This window comes from Phaseolus vulgaris, chromosome 7, assembly GCF_051622355.1.
Source record: "Phaseolus vulgaris cultivar YP4 chromosome 7, ASM5162235v1, whole genome shotgun sequence".
Lineage (NCBI taxonomy): Eukaryota > Viridiplantae > Streptophyta > Magnoliopsida > Fabales > Fabaceae > Phaseolus > Phaseolus vulgaris.
The window spans coordinates 58,204,722-58,224,702 of NC_143504.1; the positions used below are offsets into that span (position 1 = coordinate 58,204,722).

Consider the following 19,981-nt stretch of genomic DNA (forward strand, 5'->3'; position numbering starts at 1 on the left):
TATGCATCAACTATTTTTACAGTCAATAATATGAAGATGTTAGGGTTTGACTGGTTAGAGATATGGAATACTTAGTTATTTAATTGTTCTGGGATGTGATACCATTAATATTCAATTATTACTGCATATTCTTGCTATTCTTCAAGATAATATGTTAAAGAAGAAGATGCTCACAGCTTAGATCCTCTTTAATACATCTTCAACATTGCTGTAATATAAATTGAATGAGTTAAGAGAACCCACACTTGTTTTTTATTTTTTTATTAAATATATTAAAAAAATAAAAAATAAAACAATTTGCACAGGAGGGTCCTATGACCGATATCATGGTACGACTCTCAGTCATTGAACCAACCGATCTCATAAACCTAATTACGCTTAAGCATGGTTAGTGAAGCTAATCAGCAATCAAGAAGTAGATAATGTATTTTTAAATTTGATCCAAGTTTCTTAATCTTGCACAATAAAAAAATCCACCATAATAATATAAATAGCACAGATTCCAAGAATCAGGAACGTCATTATACAATGTTCTGACTATCGAGCGTCAAATACTAAAACTGACTTGAGCGTCGAAGTGACTTCTGCATGTATCATTTGAATCTGAATTACGCGGAGATAATAAATAGGAAAAGGAAAGAGTTTGTAGGGAGAGAGACTAACCAACATAAAGAGAAGTAATTTCAATAGTATCTGGACTCCAACTCCCATTCGTGAAACCAACTTATATTATATTATAATATATTCAATAAAAAAAACTAATTCCGAGAAAAAAATTCTTTAAAAAGAGAGAATGGTTTTATAGGTTTATGAATTAGTAAATTAAATTAACGAACAAATTTTTAACTACTTTAAATTTATATTATAATTCAGTATTTAATTACTTTCGTGACTTTTTTTTTAAAACGATTAATTCAATTTCTAGATGTTATTTATTGTACTGTTATATACTTTATGAAACTTATAGTAAAAGTTTTTGTGAGATGTTTGTTTTCATATAACTTAACTAGTTATTTTAATTATTAAGAAATATATTTCTTAAATTTTATTGTGAGAGACATGTTATAGAAAAATGGTAAGACTTTCCAATTTTTTTATACTGAGTTATATAAATTTTAATTATTAGTTGAGAATTTTGTCATATAAAGTACATATATTAAAGGTATAAGGGTGTTTCATATTTTAGACATTATTCATGTCTTGGTGTCGGTGCTATTGCCTTGAAGCGTGTGGTTTGTAGAAAACTAAATTTAGGAAGAGAAAAAAGGTTGAGGTTTATCTCAAGAGAAAGAAAGAACATCTATATGTAATAAATATTTAAGAAATTATAAACAAATAAAATCGATTCAATGTACCAATAGTCAAAAAATAGTTTTACTATACCAATAAACAGATAATAGATTTAATCTTTCAACAAATAGAAACAAATTTAATTACCTTTTTAGTATTTTTGAAAAAAAAATATTAAGAAGGAAATTTTAAACTTAATTCAACATTATAAAATAAATTTATAAGGTGAAGTTTGCACATATTTTACATAAAATGTTTTTACTTTAAAGATGTCCAACAAATATTTATTATGATAAACTTAGAATGACTCTGATACTATCACTACAAGAAAATCATGAAATAAAAATCAATTTTTAGAAACAAAAAATAATTAGTTGCTATAGTGACTAAATTAAAGACAATTTCAGAGACTAAAAATTAGCAACCAAATTTTTGCTACTAATTATTTAGATTCTAAATTTGGTAGCAAAAACCTTGGTTGCTAATTATACTCCAATTTAAAAATCATTTAACAATAATAGAAACTAATTTAGAAACTTTTTTAGTATTTAAAATGGTATTTAATTTAGTCACTATAACAACTAATTATTTTTTGTCTCTAAAAATTAGTTTTTATTTCATGATTTTCTTGTAGTGTATATTAAAAAGTAAATTTTAAATTTAATTTATTTTTACAAAAATCAATTTATGAGATAAGACTTGCACTCAGTTATACATTATAAAATATTTTTATATCTAATTCACTTATAATCTTCAATATATCTTTAGGACTAAAGTTCATAACTTCTTACAAAATACTTAAAAGTATCAAGTTAAGAATTTGATTTATTAATATATCTAACAATATTCTAAAACTTGCAACCCCTTATACCTTCCTTTTCTCACACTCATACAAATTTAAGGTACATTGCCCTTATTGTTAGGTCTCCTTCAATTGAAGAAAATTCTTCCTTTTACAACCTTATATATGCTAGGTTGTCAAATTCATCATGGTATGTCTTGTTTTATTCATACAGTTGTCTAAATAGGTATTTTGCAAATATATTCAATCACCCATAATCCATAATTTTGTTAAATCATTAGCTTTTTTTCTTTCTTTCTTTTATCTTTGCATGTAAAATCAATATTGTTCTTTTCCAATGTTCAGGTTGAAGTTGTGAAGTTTTTGAAATGGAGAAAGAGAACAATAAGGATAAGATGTTCGAGAAATATACATGGACGATCAAGGACTTCTCTAAATTGGGCTCTCATAAACTATTCTCTCAGAAATTTTCCATTGATGACCATTTATGGTACATTAGTCGAATTATAGTGCATTATCTATATTTATATAAAGGAGATTTTTCTCTTTAACTGTTTTCAATTTTTTTTTCTATTTTATTTTTATATCAATATTTAATTTTATTATTGTATTATGCGTATTGCGTCATTTCTTATTTTTTAAAAAAACATATTAAAACAGTTATCATAAATAGTTTTGAATGTAGATCCTTTTTTTAATTTTAATCCTCTCTAATGTATCTCCAATTCTTCAATCTTCACGCATGGTTGCTTGCTGCTTTCCAATTTTGAATTTTTGAATTTTCAGGGTTTTATCACCGTTTTTTCTCTTTTCGTTATTTCTCACTTTATCTCTCTTCTTTCTCTTCTATCTCAAATCTCTTAAAACCCAATAACATGACTCTCGTACTGTGTGTCTTTCATGCTTTATGTGTTGTTCATACATACAGATACACATAAATCTATATTTTATTTAAATAAATATAAATATACATATAATAATAATAAAAATAAAAAATGTGAATGCACAATTTGTTTGTTATTTGTTCTTTACCATTATTTTAGTGTATTTGTTTTAATGAGTTATACAACTTTGTTTTCAGGCGGATTCTCATTTTTCCAAAGGGATTAAACAATATGAATCACTTGTCAATTTATTTAGATGGTGGTGCTAGTGTTGGAAATTTGGCTGAGGGGTGGAAAAAATTTATAAATTTCAAGTTGGCTTTAATTAATCAGATCAACCACAAAATGACTAAAACGAGAGGTATATCTTTTTTCACACTTTCAAACTCAAATTTATAATTTTATTTTAGATTAGGAAGATGATTTGAAGAGAAAGTGTGAGGAAAGTAGATTGTTTGGATTTGGGTAAATAGAATGAAAAAGGAAAAGAAAATTTATGAAAAGTTGTGATATAATAAATTTTAAAAATTATAAAATAATAAATCTAAAATAATTATTTTTTTGTATTATTATAAATTAATTTTAACTAAATTAAAAAAGTAATTTAATTTAATTATTATTATTTATAGTTATTTTAATTATTTATTATAGTTATTATTTCATAAATTTATTATTTATTTCATTATCGTTTTATATGTTTATTCATAATTTTTATTATTTTAATAATAATAATTAGTATTATATACATTATATTATATAATTAATTATATTTATTTTCGTATAACATAAATATAAATAAATTAGTAATATAAAAATATAATATATATTTAATATAATAAACATATATATATATAATAAAATATGTATTTATAATCAATTATGAAATTCAGATATATGAGTTCATAATCAATTATAATACATATTTTATTATATACAATTTTATTTTATTTTTATAATTTTTTGTAACTATACGAAGAAAGAATGTTGAAAATATTTTGCTCTCGTTTTTTATTTTCAATTAATTTTTTATTTACTGAGTTTCATACTTTCCTCGATATTATTTTGTGAATATTTTTTTGTGGGAAACAAACACACCGTTAATGTTTCTCAGCAATTTCATATAAATATTATTTTTTCTAATTTTAGAGAGGTGTTTCATATAAGAAATAGTTTTTCATTCTAACCTAATTTTTAAATAAATTGTTAAAATAAATAAATTGAAGAATAATTATAAAATTAAATAAGCTATGTTTGAGAAACATGATACTAATTACCGAATTAAAAAAAAATCATCAAAATTTAGATGAGAGACTAATATAAAAGATAATAAATTCTTAATTATATGCATTTGGTGTGCTCTTTTAATTCAATTAATTTAAGTTAGTAGTTAAATCCCTCTACAAATCTAGGTTATTTTTCTTATATCTTTAGGTTAGATTATTAACTTTCAGGTAATTAATTCAGATGATTCTTCTAAGCACACCAAAACATGGAAATTGTTGCTTATTTTGCAAGTATTGATTAGCAATTTGCACTTCATTTCAGTAAAACATTTTAAATCCTCATTTTAAAGTGTCTTCTACACACGTGAAATCCTGATCAAACAAATTTTTTTTATAACACTACAAGAAAATAATAAAATAATAATTAATTTAGAAAAAAAAACAATTATTATTAAATAAACTATTGATATCAAAATTAATTTTTATTATTATTAATTTCTAAATTTATATACAATTATAAAATAGGTAGTAATTAAAACTTTGATAGTTAATTATTATTTACCCATTTAAAAACTATTTTATAAATTTTTATTAATAATAAAAATTAATTTAAATACCAATAATTTTTTATTTTATAAAATAATCTTTAATTTAGTCAATATATATATTTCATAATCATTTCATTTAAGTTTAATGCAATACTCTCTGACTTTTGATATATGATTTTTTTTTTCAGAAACTGAACACCAATTCGATGCCAAAAATATTGATTGGGGTTTCTCACAATTCATACCTTTAGATGAACTTCATAACCCTAAGAATGGATTCATAGTGAATGATACTTGCATAATTGAAGTTGAGATTTTGGTGAGTAAGTTAAAACAAGAGAATGAAGTAGATAAACCAGACAACAAGATTAAGGATATACTTACCAAACATATTGATAAACCTTTACCTAAAGAAACATTCACAACATTTGGTGAAACATTGGATTTGAAGGGTTTAGGCAAAATAGAACAACATTTTTTTCCACTATTAGAACAAGTATGTTCAAAACATCCTTCACTTCTCAACAGTCAAAAGAAGAGAACCCTTGAGTATGTTGAATGGGCATTCACAGCTTTAGGTAGAGTTCTGCATTTTCTCAAGACTAAAATGGTGAAAGATATGGATGAAGATGCATGTAATCATCTCCAAATTCTATGGGAGGAACTTGAGACATTCAAATTTGATTTGACTTGGTTGGAACCCCATGTTCAATCAGCCTTGAACATGAAAAATTACAAGGAGAGAAGTGTTGAAGTGAAAAAATTGAAGGAAAATGTGTCTTCTTTGGAGATGGAAACAAAGATGCTTGAGGAAAAAATGATAGAAACAAAGGTAAATCTTGAAATAGCAAGAAGAGAATTGACCAAAATAAGTGAAGGCTTTGTAGAATATAATTTGGATGATGGGTTAGCATATGGAGGCTAATAGATTTGTTACAAAAATCGTTGTATGCTATTAAGTTCAGACACTTCTTTTAAATAATGTATCGGTATCGAATACACGTATCGAACATCGATACTCATAGTACATATGTCCGTGAAGTGTCTGTGCTACATAATTATATGTAATATAAGAAGTGTGTAGATGTAAATATTTGAATATGATTATGGTGGACTTTCACAATTCTATAGTACATAATAATTGATAATTACTGTAATCCATCATTTGAAAAAGTGTTTGATACTTCATTATTATGGCAAATATTAAAAAAATCATTAAATAAAAATTAAGTTTAGATATTAAAATAATTACTTACTACTTGGTTAAATTAGAAATCATTTTATAAATTAGAGAAATTATTAGTATTTAAATTAGTTTTTATTATTAATAAAAAATTATAAAATAATTTTTAAATTCATTATAAGAAAATAATTGAATAGAAACTAATTTTAAATATTAAAATAGTTAGTTACTATATTGACAGAGACTATTTTATAAACTAATAAATTATTAATATCTAAAATAGTTTCAAATATTATTAATAAAAATTTATAAAGTAGTTTCAAAATTGATATTTAACCATTAACTACCTAAGTTTTAGAGACTAATTCTAGAATTTAAAATATTAATAGTTAAAATCTTGATAGTTAATTTAAATATCAATTTTAAAATTATTTTGTAATATTTTATTAATAATAAAAATCACTTTAAATACTAATAATTTGTAATATCTAATATAGTATATAATTTAATCAATATAATAATTAATTATTTTTTATTTTTAATTTTAATCACTATTTTATATTTTTTTTATAGTAATTTATCAACTCCCAACATTTTAACTCAAACTCAAAAAGTTACCAATGTAATCATGGTTATAGAGTGTAATCATGGTTCACAGTATATGCATCTAGTGTAAAAAATATTACAATAATTATAAAAATTAGGAGAAAAAGTTAATATAGAAATTGTTTTAGTTTTTGTAATAATCATTGAGATGGGAGAAAATGAATTAAGGAGGTAAATAAATTTACTATTAAAGGTGATAGTAAGAGTAGTCATTGTCCTTTGTTTTTGAAAATACATTTATGTTTTTGAAAAGATTAAAAGGTTTTATATTTAATTTTAAAAAAAATTATTTGATATTTTTATTTGACCCTCCCATTATATTAATCCTTTACTCACATTATATCTTACTGTATAATAAAAAAATAAATATTGCATCTAAAAATATTTTCCGAATCACTTTCAAAAGTAAATGTAATAATAATCATATGGTGCCTTGCTTAGGGTTCTAGGGTTTTAAGCCTACAGTGGGAAGAGGGAGAGGCGCGAGCGGCGGAGGGACGCGGCGGCGAAGAGAGGCGACGGCGGAGGCGCGAGCAGCGGGAAGGCGCGAGCGGCGAGAGGTGCGAGTTTGATATTAGGGTTTTTTATGGTTTCCTTTTGGGCTTCGTTTGGTTATTTTTTATGGACTGAGTCACGGATCAGAGAGACTCCTCGATCTTATGATCTAGATCGCGATTTTAACAACATTGCATTTAGGTGTTAGGTTCCTGTGCCAACGAAAATTTTGAAACATGTTTTGCTACCTATTTTTTTTACTGATTTTGGGTTTTTTTTTTCTATTAAAAGAAAAGGAGATTTAATTTCCTTTCTTGATCAGTGTATGCTACTATTTGTTGGTCGGTAGGCATACAATTATGTCAAGTTATTTGAATTGAAAGAAGAATTTTTTTTTTTTTTTTTGTTGATATGGTATTATGTGCGTTATTTATTTGTTATCATGTATGTAATTATGTTGATTTTGGTAAGGGTGTGCCTATGGCGTTATTTCCGAATTATGGTTTATTTTGGCCATTGATTCTAGGGTTTTGTGTCCATTTGAGTTTAGTGCCTCCTCTCCACCTATTGGTTGTGAAAGCTTTGTCCCTTATATCTTAAATGACGTTCTGTTTTGGTTATAAATGATATAATTTGAACTTTCTTTTCCTTTTTCAATGCCTGTATAGGTTTAATGGTGATGCCGTCGGAAAATGATGATACAATGATTGAGAATGAAATTGAAGATATGGGTGAAGAAATGTCTTCTGAATCAGAACAGGAAGAAGATGTGAAATTAGCTGAACCATCTAAAAATGCAGTATATAACAGAGATGCTATATTAGATAAACTTGGAGATATCAGTTGGCCTGAGAATGTGGGTTGGATACACAAGCTAACCATTGATGTTGATCAAGAGCAGGAAGTAGATGTCAATGATGATTTGGCACGAGAACTTGCATTTTACACACAGGCATTGGAAGGAACTAGGCAGGCCTTTGAGAAACTTCAATCAATGGGTCTACCTTTTCTGAGACCTGCAGACTATTATGCTGAAATGGTAAAGACAGATGTCCACATGGAAAAGGTGAAAGGTAAGCTATTAGCAGAGAAACGAAAGATGGAGGAGGCTGATGAGAGAAGGAAGGCCAGGGAGACCAAGAAATTGGCTAAAGAGATTCAGGCTCAGAAACTAAAAGAAAGGGCTAAGCAGAAAAAGCAAGATATAGAATCTGTAAAGAAATGGAGGAAGCAGAGGCAAAAAAGCGGGTTTGCTGAGAATGGCAATGATGCAGATACGGCTTTTGACTTTGAGGATGGAAAAGTATTTGAGAGGTCAAATAAGAAAAGGCCAGGAGTGGCTCCGGGGGATCGATCAGGAGGTAAGGCAAAGCAAGCCTTTGGTAAAGGAAACAAACAAAAGAAAAGAGATGGTAAGAATTCCAAATTTGGTTTTGGAGGCAAAAAGGGGTTGAAAAAGCAGAATACAGCTGACACCACTAATGATTATGGTAAATTCAATAAGGGTGCTGCTCCTCAAAACAAGAAGAGAAAGAGGTAAAATGCAATTTTTTAAATTTTTTTATTGAGGATGTGATGTCTTGGAAGAGCCAATGACCGAATCTTAGGAATTTTCATCTGCTTTTTTAATTTTACATTTTGGATGAATTTATGTTAACTTGATAAGCTTTAGAGTAGACATATTCTGTGTACTGTTTTGTTTGTCTATTTATTTTATTTCATATACTCATTCCTTGGTATTAGGTACTCATACCTAATGACTTGATCCATTGAACAAGGTTAAAATGAGGTTTTAGTGTATGGTATAAATTATTAGTTTTGGTGAAAGAAATTCTCACAGTATTTTAGTAAAACTTTGATTCTAATATTTAATTTTTTTATGAATCTTCAATCAAAGACATCTTCATTTCTAATCTCCTTTCACTTTTTTTATTTAACAACAAATGCAAGGTTAAGTGATTCTTTTTGTGTAGAAAAGCATGATGAATAGAAGAAATGAACTCATTTAAGGGTTCAAATCGAAATTGGAAGATGGTGAATATTTAGAATTTAAGATGGCAATAGATAATATTGAGAGACACATAAGAGGGGAAGAAGTAAGAGGGATGTAGGGATGGTCTCCAATTTTTTTAAATATATTTATTTTTTAATCTACCATAACTATTAATAACTATTCTTATCAATATAACTCATTTTATTAAATTTATTATTCCTAAAAATTATCTATAATAAATAATAAGTATTCTAAAATATTATATACTTATAATATTGTAAAATTAAAGAAAAAAATATTTTATAATTTTTTTATTCTAAATTAGTCTCTATTAATCTTTTAATATTAATTTAGAATATAAAATATGGTTACAGTTAAATATTAATTTAAAACTTAGATAACTTAGATATTAATTTAAAAATCATTTTATAAAATATTGTTACAGTTAAATATAAAATATTGAAACTTTTTTAGTTTGATTGAAATGTTTGTGGAATTCGATCTGATTATTAAAAAGAATGATAAGCATATAAAAAATGATAAAATTTATGTAATATACAAAAAGAATTTATAGAATTATTATTCTTTCATATAAAAATTGTAATATTAAAAAAATATAAAATATTTTTCCGTTATTCTTCATAGTACTCAATACAAGTAATTAGGAACAAGTAAATCTTATGTGTAGATACTACGATTTCTCCAATAAAAATAGAAAAATATGTTTTAGAATTTTTAACAGTGGTACAATATATAATTTTTTTTTAATAAACTTATTAATGTTGTGAAAAAATAAAAGTTTGATAGTGATTATATAAGGATACAAGGTTATGACAATAACTCTAACGTAAAGGATAAAGTATAAAATACTTATTGAAGTTAAATACTTATAGATGAATTTATATTCATACTTTGATTATATTCCCAACAACACGTAGGATTTTTTTCTCGTTGATTTTTATAATTTGGTTTGTAAAATTGAAAGGTTGTACCACATCCTTAACTAGGTTAAAAATATTTGATTTTCAATAAAAAAAAATATTTATATGGGTGTTTTTGTTTAATTAAGAACTCTTTGAAAGCATACACAAATTGACACTAAGTTTATTGCATTTCATTATTATAATATAAATAATGCAGTGAATAATATAAATATTGCATTTGATTGTTACAGTGTTCATTATCCTTTCTAAGTTTCATATTTGGAAACAAATCCAAACAAGTTAATTATTTTATTTCAAATATAATGAATATATAAGCGCCTGTAGCTCAGTGGATAGAGCGTCTGTTTCCTAAGCAGAAAGTCGTAGGTTCGACCCCTACCTGGCGCGGTGTTCTTTTTAACTTTTTTTTATGATTTATTATTTCTATTTAGGATATAAAATATTATTTTTTAACTTTCTCTAATGCCATATATAAAATAATACACATTGTATATATTTCAAAATAAGAATGTTTCAGTTATTTAAAATGGGAAGAGTAAAAAGATGTTATTTATATAAAAAGATGTTATTTATATAAATACTCACAATTTGGATATTTTTCATGTTCACATTATATCTAAGGATATAAGTTTTTTTTTTCCCTATTTATGTTACGGTAAATAACTAAATAAATTAGTGTATAAAACAAGTATATCTACTTTAAATAGATGTTTTCTTCAAAAGATAACTATATACATAATATGATCTTTCAATATAGATACGAGAGTTTTTTAATATGTTTTTAGGATAATGCTCCAACCATATTTTTGGACTTCATGAATAAAACCATTATATTTTTTTTAGATGATTTTTGTTGTTGTCTTTATCGATGACATACTTATTTATTCTAAAAGTCATTAAGAACGTGATTACACATTTGTACATCATCGTTGAATACTTCGAGAGAGAAACAATTGAAAGCCAAACTCTAAAAAATCGAGTTTGATTATTTGTAGTGAATTTATTAATGAAATAATGAATTAAATATTTAATCATATTCAATGCATAATTCTACACAACAATCAAAATATTTAAAAAAATAAATATTTTGTGAATTGTATGGTAGGTTGGTAAGCACTTTGACTCATAGGTGTGCAAGTTATGTAAGACGTACCTATGTAGTTTAAATGTCTAACCCAACCCATGTTCTTTTTACTATGAGTTGCGAGTTGGCATGCATGACTCGCCTTTTATTGTCATTTGTGAATAAAGTGATATTAAAATATTTTTATGTTAGGTTTCCTTTTTGGTTTAAAATAATGGTATTAAACTTTTTTTTTATATAGATGTTAGAGTGGAAAATGTATTGGTTTGGGTGACTAAAACATGTATGAAAGGCTAAAGTGGTTTGAAATGACTTTTAGGTATTTTCTTTTAATTTCTTTGTCTTTACATGAATTTATGTTTTTTTTGCATTTTGTCATTCAAGCAACAACTTATTTGCTCAAATGAAAATGGTGTGGAGACAAATATTTTTCTTGAAGTTGATTTGCATGTATCAATGGTTACCAAGGAGGTGACAAGTTTAGATGTAGTATAATTATTTAGTTATAGGTTGTTGAAAATATATCTTAGTTCTAATGATAACCCGAATTAGATAATGAAGATATCATGTGGTGAAAAGTTTATAAATATTGCATACATTAAGTTAAAGGTGAGAGTTACTAATACTCAACTAGAATGATAGAAATCATCTTATTTCGAAAGATTATTTCATGCAATCTATATTTAGATGATTATATTTTTAAATATACTAAGTTGGTGACAAATATTATATATTTTAATTGAAACCTTACCTTTTTTTGTGTGTTCATAATTTAATATAGAGTTAAAAGAAAGGGAATCAAGAGTTTATAAAATGTGTATTTTTTTAAGAAATATATTTAAAATTTGTAATATTTAAATATAATTATATTCTAAACATGTATATACTATCTATGTTTTTTTTTAGTGTTAGATAATTTATAAATTGAGACACATGGAAGATTTTGATTAATAAATATTATAATATCAAAAGGAGACTTTTTTTTTTAAGTCTTTGGTATGATTCCTTGTTTAAGGATTTATTTAAAACCCTAAGAATAACTGTGGTAGCTTTTTTAGAGGTAAGCTATGGAAGAAAATAAAAAGAAAGGAGTATGAAGATTAATATTTAAGGGTTGTGTAATTACAGCGTCTAAGATAAACATAATACTTATAAATAAGTTTAATCATACAAAACTAAAGCTTAATAACTAAATTATTTCTTGATTACCTCTAATATAGTATTTATTATAATAAATAATTTAAAAAATAGTGGTTATATGATAATTCATGTCTTTTATCTTGAATATGAGAACTCTACAAAAATTTAAACAAGAGTTGAAGAAAAGAATAAACATTTTAGACTAACCCTTTCTAATATAAGATATAAGAAAGCGCCTGTAGCTCAGTGGATAGAGCGTCTGTTTCCTAAGCAGAAAGTCGTAGGTTCGACCCCTACCTGGCGCGGTTGCAAATTTTTTTTATTTAATGAACTTTAATTACTAATTTTTTCAGAACCAACCACTAATTATTTCCTTTAGTTACTTCATATGAAAAATTCACTCCTATTTCTGCTTATTTAGGCCTCTTTATTTGATATTTGTTAGATTTCTGACAATTCTAATACGGTTTTAAAACAATTTTAAAAAAGAAAACTACATTAATTTTTTAAAAATTCAAATTTTATTGTATAAATTATTATTATGATTATAAAAATAAGAAACAAATTTTTGTGAATCCGTCAACATCTTCTGTTCTAAAAATAATTTAGAACGCACATAAATCTTTATTATCAATTTATATAATTCATAATTATATAATATATAGATCCGTATCCCCATATCCTACATTTTAGAGATTTTAATATCTCCGTGTCCTATCAGTGTTTGTGTTACATAGTTGTACACACATTTTAATGTAAGATGACTTTAAATTATTTCAGAATCTATTCTGATCAACCTCTCAATAAGACTTATAAAATAAAATAAAAAATTAAGGTAAAGAAAAAGAATAAGAATATTTTCATAAATTAAATTTCATTTATACACATTAAAATTAAATTTTTAACAGTTATATGAATAAGCTTTTGCAAATTAGCTACACCAATTAATTTAACCTGTAAAAAAATAGTTTTAGTTTTTCACTTTTTATTGTAAGATTTTTTTATAGAAAATTTTTTCGACTCTTTCGCTAATTTTGAAGAGAGTCGTACCAAGGTATAGAAATGAAGAACTCAATAAAACTGATACAGTTTCTACTTAATTTTAAAACATAGAATGAGTTGGAAGTTGTTCATTTTTGCTTACAACATTGTTTTGGTAAATCTTTAAAGGAAAAGGAAAACTTAGCCAAAAAAGAAGGCAATAAAAAAGCGAATTCCCATGAAAGAAACAATAAAGAAAGAAGGGAAGTGGTTTAAGTTTAATGTACAGTTACTTTACAGGTAAAATAGAAACTGGCATTTACAGTTGAAGATATTTTAGGTGAAATCTCCTCTTAGTGCTGAAGCAGCTCTTTGAATAGCCCTCACAACCCTCCAAACCTCATGCTGAATTGCAGCCACCCTTTCTTTTTCACTCATTTTAAACAACTCAGACATTGAGTCAGCGATTCCAGGGAAGAAATCCAACTTGCTTTCATGGTCTCTGTGAGGCCCAAAAACCTGTACAGTAATGACACAAATAAGCAATTTATCACATGAAAAGTTGAAATATAAGCCTAATTACAATCACATGTTTCAACATACAATCAGCACAAGAAGAGTATATGATTTCATAAGCATTAATGAAAGTTTTAAGCAGCACATTGAAGGCAAACACACTCACAAGATGCCTAAACCATTGCCTTCCTCGAAGCCCGTCAACATCCAAGAAGCCTTTTTCCGTAAGCATTAGTCTATCATTCAATGCTCGGATTTTCATATCCACAAAATCATCTGAATTTTCTTGCAATCTCAGTTTCTGCAGTTCATAAAGACAAGTAGAAGAAAACATGATAAGTAAGAGTAATTATGTCAAATTTAGATGTGATAAATAATGCTAGTACACTACAATACAACCCATTGCAGTTCCGTTTTACCTTTGATTCATCATTAGCTTCTTTGGCAGCAGAAGCAAATTCTTGAATCGACGCATTTAGTGGATGTAGAGAAATTTGCTTTTCTAACAAGTTGCTCAATATGTCATTGTACACCTGTCCAAAGTAGGGGAAGATTAAGTAATCAATAATGATACATGAATGTTTTGCAATTGATGGAAGATACTAATTATTGTGAACACTGAATTCACTAATTTAAGAAATATACTAATTTAATGGTATTGTAAAGTGAATTCTAACCTATGGAAACTAACATAATTTTTTCATAAACCGTCTAACTAAAACTCCCTCCTGGTTTGATATGCTAATATCAAAAGATAGTACTTAGCAAGAAGTTAATTAAATACTCATGAAGATAAATGCATACCTGTAACTGATCCGCATAAGACAGATAATTGAAAGGTATGATGGAATCATCAGCAAGGCGCAGGGCTAGAAGCCCCCAAATTCCTGTAACTGATACAACAGAGAACAGAAAAGATATATTATCTCATGATTGACAAATGAATTTGCCAATAAAATAATAATTTCAAAGTTTTTGCTAAGAGGGGGACTAAACAAGAAATCAAACCAGCTACATGGCGGTGAAAGAATGGGTCTCCAAACTCTGTCATCCAGTTATAGGAGTCGAAAGCAGTGTGATAGACAGGATAATCTAGAGAAAAGACAAAACATTATTTAATACAAAAGGCCGGGGAAATGTGACAGATTATGGACATTGGCATATGGCATTCAGATACAATTTTTCTTTTTCTTTTTGTAAAAATTCTATGCTTAAACAATGTATATACTGATCATTACTGTTCAGGCTCCTATATGACAATAGCTAGATATAAATCCTATGATAGGACAAAATGATAGCAAAAAACAGAAGGACCATTGCAGTGCCGAGGCATATTTTACATAAATAAGCATCAACTAGCATGACTGTTTCTATGGCCTCACATATAATGGCCCAATCAAATAAACCATGAATGCGAAACCTTTATCACCCTCAGCATAAAATTTCAAATTCTGGACTAGTCTCTTAAATGTACCCCCAAAAGGTACATTAATAAATTAAAAATGAGGGCACGATTATTAGAGCAAAATACATGAGTATGTGATACATTTTGGCACGAATTTTTCTCAAATAATTTGGAACCCTTTTAGTTCATGTCAATGAGGTATGTACCTTTTCCATAATACATATCAATAGATGGAACCCCTGCATGTTGCACAAATGGTGCAAAATCAGAATCTACTCTACTCAGCCTTTGAATCTGCAATCAACCAAGATAAAACTGCTAAGCAGCAAATATATGATTTTTCATCACCATTAATTAATTTTGAAGAATTTTTTTTAACTTTCAAATTAGGTTCCTAAATAAAAACATAACTGGCACCAGTGAGAGGAAAAAGGGAAAACGATAAATATGAATCTATCAAAACTCGAAAGGCATCTAGACAGCCAAGAACTTAATGACTAGTATTAAATATATTGAAAATAGAAAGACAACAAGGAAAATCTTCGAAACATGGTCTGTAACTTTTAAGTGAAAATGTAGTTATGGACAGCTAAAGATAACTTCATAAATTTTAAATGACCATTGGCCAATAGACTTAAAGTCCTACATTAGATTTTCCACCAGCAGCTGCCCAACTCTGATATATCGTTGTACCCTCGGAGTCAGGATCGTTGACCTGAAATAAACGTACATGGCAATTGATGTAAAGCATTAATCAAATACCATGATTAACTATATTTAAAACACTATCCACATGCAGATTTGCATATGCACGTATAATTACTTCAAATACCTTTTTGATGACATCGAGAAGGAGATCATCTAGCTGAGGAGTTGAGCCAGCAAAGAAACCAGACCCTTGAACAGCACAGTCTACATTAAGGTATGCTACAGCTTTCGAACCAAGATTGACAAGGTTCTGTTCAACCCACTCAGTGGATCCTATCTACAGAAATGGATAAACTTGATTTAAAGAGCACAGTTCTGGAAGTGACACCAAAATCGAAATAAAGCAAAACTGATTTAACTTGATAAAAAGCACAAAATATGCATTAATTTTTAAAGCAAAAAGCTGATCAAGGACTCTAACCCGTGTGAAAGAGACTTGCTCAAGATAATGGCAACAAATTTAGGTAAATAAGACAAATGGTAGCAGAGATTCACTTTCACCAAATTTGTCCAAGTTCACTGACTTGCATTTATCATAATCCAGTGGCCACATAATGAAAGTGGTTAACCATGATGAACGCAAGATTAGTGGAGCTACCTACCATTCCAAATTCCTCTGCATCCCAACTGCATAGAATGATGGTCCTCCGTGGAGTCCACCCCAAACGCAATAGAATAGAATATCTACGAGCAATGTCAAGTAAGGCAGCTGTCCCACTGTTGGGGTCAACAGCACCATATGTCCATGCATCTCTATGGTTCCCAAGCAGAACATAGCGATCAGATTCTTCCCGTCCCTTGATAACGGCAAAAACGTTTTCAATGGTAGCCACTTTCATCTCTCCCTGAAAAACCAAATAAGCCAGACTGAAAACATGCACAGAAAACATACTGCATAGTTAAATATCGTTGTACTTCATTAATATCTATTAGTTATAAAGATGAGCATAAAAAACTCGATATACTGTCATAATCAAAACATACCAACAACAGACAGGAACAATAAATTGGATACCAAATCCGGGATGTTTAGAAAGGACTTAAGTTGTAAACTATATTAAAATTAAACACAGACTCTTGTTTTACAAGGTCTTATTAAAAGTTTACCTAGACACATATTAGATATGGTCAAAATTTCAAAAACCCGAACTTCACTAAAAACTTGCAATCATCAAGGGAACACTCTAGGTTCAAATAAACACAAAATCTCAACCTTCCAGTATACATTTCCCCTTTCCTTTAATTTATGTAGAAAGTCAATTTGTTTTACACATATATTAGTGAAATTTGACTATTTTACCACATCTAAATATTATGTTTTCTAGTAAATATTAATGCAAAAAAAATAAATTGACAATGTATCTAAGTTTATCTCTTTTTCTTCATGATGCAAAAGAGAATTTAATTAGAATACATAATCTTATGAAGCATCTAATCATAAATGGTTGCATATGATAGAAGTGTTCACTTTTGTCATAGTTGTCTTAAAAATTATATTAGAGTGATTTTTAGTTAGTTGACTATGAAAGATTTTCAGAGAAAACAGTAAATACACCACCGTGTAAACTATCAATGGATTTGCATGGTAAATTTCTTTATTTTTATAGTAATTATTACTTAAAAGTTCGTACCCAAAATATTTGACTTCGTAAAATTTTCTTAACTCTCAATGCATGGATACATGAGAATTTTACTCTGTCAATCAATCAGAATTCATATTTTAAAAAGCCAATAACCGTAAATATATTCAAAAACTATTTGAGTTTTACATGCATGCATGGACTAAAATCTGAGCAAACAAAACAAAGTTAGAGGAGGAAGCAACCTGATAAGTGAAGTTGAGCATTGTGGGGCCAGGACCAACATTCCTAACCTTGGAGGACTTTAGGGTACCCCTCCAATCCAAGGGCAGAGGAGCTCCACCAAGCGAGACCAAGATCCTCTCAGCAGCCTCTGCAGACAAGGGCATGGATGGAATTTTAGGAAACCTTTTCAAAACCTTACTATCATCCAAACCCAAGCTCTCACCGCCATCCTCCCCACCCCACCCAGGACTCAGCGGGTCCCCAATCCCCCCTCTCATCACGTGTCCCCTCTCAAACCCCCTGGGCCACGTGTCATCCCCGAACACCACCACCGCCGCCGCACCATGCCTCTCCGCCGCCTCAACCACCGCCCCCCGCCCCAATCCTCCGCCGTTCCTCGCCACAGCCACGCACCCCGCCACCCTCACCCCCGCCGCAGCCAACAACCGGAAGTCCTCCTCCCGCCCGTAGTTCACAAACACCGCCGCCGCCCACGCCGACCCCGACGGCGAGTACGCGTGGTACGGCGCCACCACCTCCTCGTCCCCCTCTCCCTCCCCCAACCGAAACTCCAAACTCGAACCGTCGCTAAAATGCGCCGCGAGCGAGGAGCGCAGCGGGTACGACAACAGCGCGGAGTGCCTCGCGGTGTGGGCTCGGAGCCCGAGACCGGTGAAGTGGTTGAGCACGTAGCGTGCAGTTACGGAGGCGGCTTTTGTTCCCGCGAGGTGAGGGTGCACGGTGAGCGCGCGCAGGTAGTTGGAGATCGTAGCGTTGGAGGACGACGACAGGAACACGTGGCTGAAGCGCGAGGCGTCGATGGAAGCGGCGGAATGGAAAGGAAAATGCAGCGAATAAAATCCCACCACGCCAATGACGATTACCGTTACGAACGCCACCAACGGTGACGGCTTCACGGCGAATGCCGTTACCGTTTTTAACCAAAACTGAACCATTCTTTGTTGGTGAATGAAGTGGTTACGAACGGAGTAGGAGGCTCTGTTATGCCGGTGGAACGAAGAGTCTATGTTAGTTTAATAATGGAGTTTGATGGTTATTGCTATGCGTTTTGGTTTAATTTAATATATTAATTTTCATAGGAGTATATTAATTTTCATTTAATATATTTTTAATATATATTTATTGATTTTATGTTGTTTTTAAATTTAAGCTATTATTTAAGAAATTAAATTTGAATTGATGAGGTCAAGGGCAAAAAAAATGACATATAAGAAAATACATGAAACTTGTGAAATGAGAGAAAATTTGTAAGTAATAGAAAATAAATAAAATAGTTTAACATATATTAAGAAAATAAACTCTCTTTAAATGTAGATAAATAGAGTATGATTATTATTATTATTAGTGAAAAAAGTTTTTGTGCTTCCATATTAAAAGAATAATGATAGTTAAAGTAGAAAATTTATAATATAATGTGGTATGTTGCATGGTTGAAATTTTTCATTAACTTAGAAAATTTTTCATTGTGAGAGAAAAATAACACTAATGGTTTATATAAAAAAAATATAACCTACAAAATGTGAATATTATTAGTTATAAAATAATGTGTTGTGTATTTTGAAATAATAGTTAAAGACAAAGTGTATATGGCGGTTATTCTTAAGTGAAGAAATTGTGTAATTAATTTTTTAATGGAGAAGCTGTATAGTTACATGTTTTATTAAATAAAAAATTATTTTATTTATTGAAATTATTTAAATGAAATTTAAAATAGTTTAAAGAAAGGTATATATTTTATATAATGGTATAAATTATTATTATTATTATTTTATTAAGTGAAGTTTAAGAAATTGAGTTTGATATTGATGAAGCTTTTGGAACAGGTATATGGTCTAGATTCAAGTTATGTGTATGGAAATAGAAAAAATCGTAATTCAATAGAATTGTCTGTTTCCAATTTAAGCAATTTTCTATTTTTTAATAGAAAAAAGGGTTTCTTTGGAGAAAAAAAAATGATATATTAAAAAGAAAGTGATAAAAAGTAATTAGTAGTGTTAGAGTGAATTATTATAATCTATAATTATATATAAAGATAATATATTTTTTATATTTATTTTCTAATGTATCTTTTAATACACATATATAATTATTTTATTTATTCTGTTCTTTTTTTTTATTTCTCTTTGAACTAATTGTTAAGACTAAATTGTTTTATTTGTAATGTGATGATTTTTAAGTTCTTTACTCGCTCCTGTCTGATTTCTTTTCAGTGAATTCAAATTCTGTTGATTTTAAATTTAAATTTCTTAAATAATATTAATTTAAATAAAATAACATAAAAAATGAATAAGTTATATAAACAAAAATATATTGAAAAGTTATTAAATTTGAAATTAATAGACACATTAATATT

The 19,981-nt window shown here is 28.3% G+C and overlaps 3 protein-coding genes and 2 non-coding genes across 5 annotated transcripts; 4 read left to right on the top strand and 1 right to left on the bottom strand.

The window, feature by feature from the left end:
* The first annotated feature begins 2,245 nt into the window (after window positions 1–2,245).
* LOC137830695 (protein RESTRICTED TEV MOVEMENT 3) lies at window positions 2,246–5,935 on the top strand. The gene is made up of 4 exons (XM_068638169.2): window positions 2,246–2,318; window positions 2,438–2,582; window positions 3,174–3,337; window positions 4,936–5,935. Exons 2-4 carry the CDS (start codon window positions 2,461–2,463, stop codon window positions 5,670–5,672), a joined length of 1,023 nt encoding a protein of 340 aa, XP_068494270.1. The 5' UTR covers window positions 2,246–2,318; window positions 2,438–2,460; the 3' UTR covers window positions 5,673–5,935.
* Window positions 5,936–6,914: 979 nt separating this feature from the next.
* Window positions 6,915–8,781, top strand: LOC137830710 (putative rRNA-processing protein EBP2 homolog). Its single transcript, XM_068638191.2, has 2 exons — window positions 6,915–7,096; window positions 7,700–8,781. The coding sequence occupies exon 2, from the start codon at window positions 7,705–7,707 to the stop codon at window positions 8,569–8,571; it is 867 nt and encodes a 288-aa protein (XP_068494292.1). The 5' UTR covers window positions 6,915–7,096; window positions 7,700–7,704; the 3' UTR covers window positions 8,572–8,781.
* Window positions 8,782–10,282: 1,501 nt separating this feature from the next.
* Window positions 10,283–10,355, top strand: TRNAR-CCU (transfer RNA arginine (anticodon CCU)). Its single transcript has one exon. It is a non-coding gene; the product is annotated as a tRNA-Arg (tRNA).
* A 2,069-nt stretch (window positions 10,356–12,424) lies between these two features.
* On the top strand, window positions 12,425–12,497 carry TRNAR-CCU (transfer RNA arginine (anticodon CCU)). Its single transcript has one exon. It is a non-coding gene; the product is annotated as a tRNA-Arg (tRNA).
* Window positions 12,498–13,386: 889 nt separating this feature from the next.
* LOC137830711 (putative glutamate carboxypeptidase AMP1) lies at window positions 13,387–18,662 on the bottom strand. The gene is made up of 10 exons (XM_068638192.2): window positions 17,628–18,662; window positions 16,405–16,647; window positions 15,927–16,079; window positions 15,741–15,809; window positions 15,301–15,388; window positions 14,698–14,781; window positions 14,494–14,582; window positions 14,109–14,222; window positions 13,856–13,990; window positions 13,387–13,692 (listed from the first exon to the last, which is right to left on the bottom strand). The coding sequence occupies exons 1-10, from the start codon at window positions 18,561–18,563 to the stop codon at window positions 13,510–13,512; spliced, it is 2,094 nt and encodes a 697-aa protein (XP_068494293.1). The 5' UTR covers window positions 18,564–18,662; the 3' UTR covers window positions 13,387–13,509.
* Window positions 18,663–19,981: the final 1,319 nt, after the last annotated feature.

What these genes read in the sequence shown, in the direction of transcription:
- LOC137830711 (XM_068638192.2), bottom strand. Translation starts at nt 18,563, where the DNA reads ATGGTTCAGTTTTGGTTAAAAACGGTAACGGCATTCGCCGTGAAGCCG. An exon ending in TGATATGTATTATGGAAAAG is followed by an intron (nt 14,782 to 15,300) that starts GTACATACCTCA and finishes TCTTTTCTCTAG; the next exon opens with ATTATCCTGTCTATCACACT. An exon ending in CTTATGCGGATCAGTTACAG is followed by an intron (nt 14,223 to 14,493) that starts GTATGCATTTAT and finishes TACTTTGGACAG; the next exon opens with GTGTACAATGACATATTGAG.
- LOC137830710 (XM_068638191.2), top strand. Translation starts at nt 7,705, where the DNA reads ATGGTGATGCCGTCGGAAAATGATGATACAATGATTGAGAATGAAATT.
- LOC137830695 (XM_068638169.2), top strand. Translation starts at nt 2,461, where the DNA reads ATGGAGAAAGAGAACAATAAGGATAAGATGTTCGAGAAATATACATGG. An exon ending in TCCATTGATGACCATTTATG is followed by an intron (nt 2,583 to 3,173) that starts GTACATTAGTCG and finishes CTTTGTTTTCAG; the next exon opens with GCGGATTCTCATTTTTCCAA. An exon ending in CAAAATGACTAAAACGAGAG is followed by an intron (nt 3,338 to 4,935) that starts GTATATCTTTTT and finishes TTTTTTTTTCAG; the next exon opens with AAACTGAACACCAATTCGAT.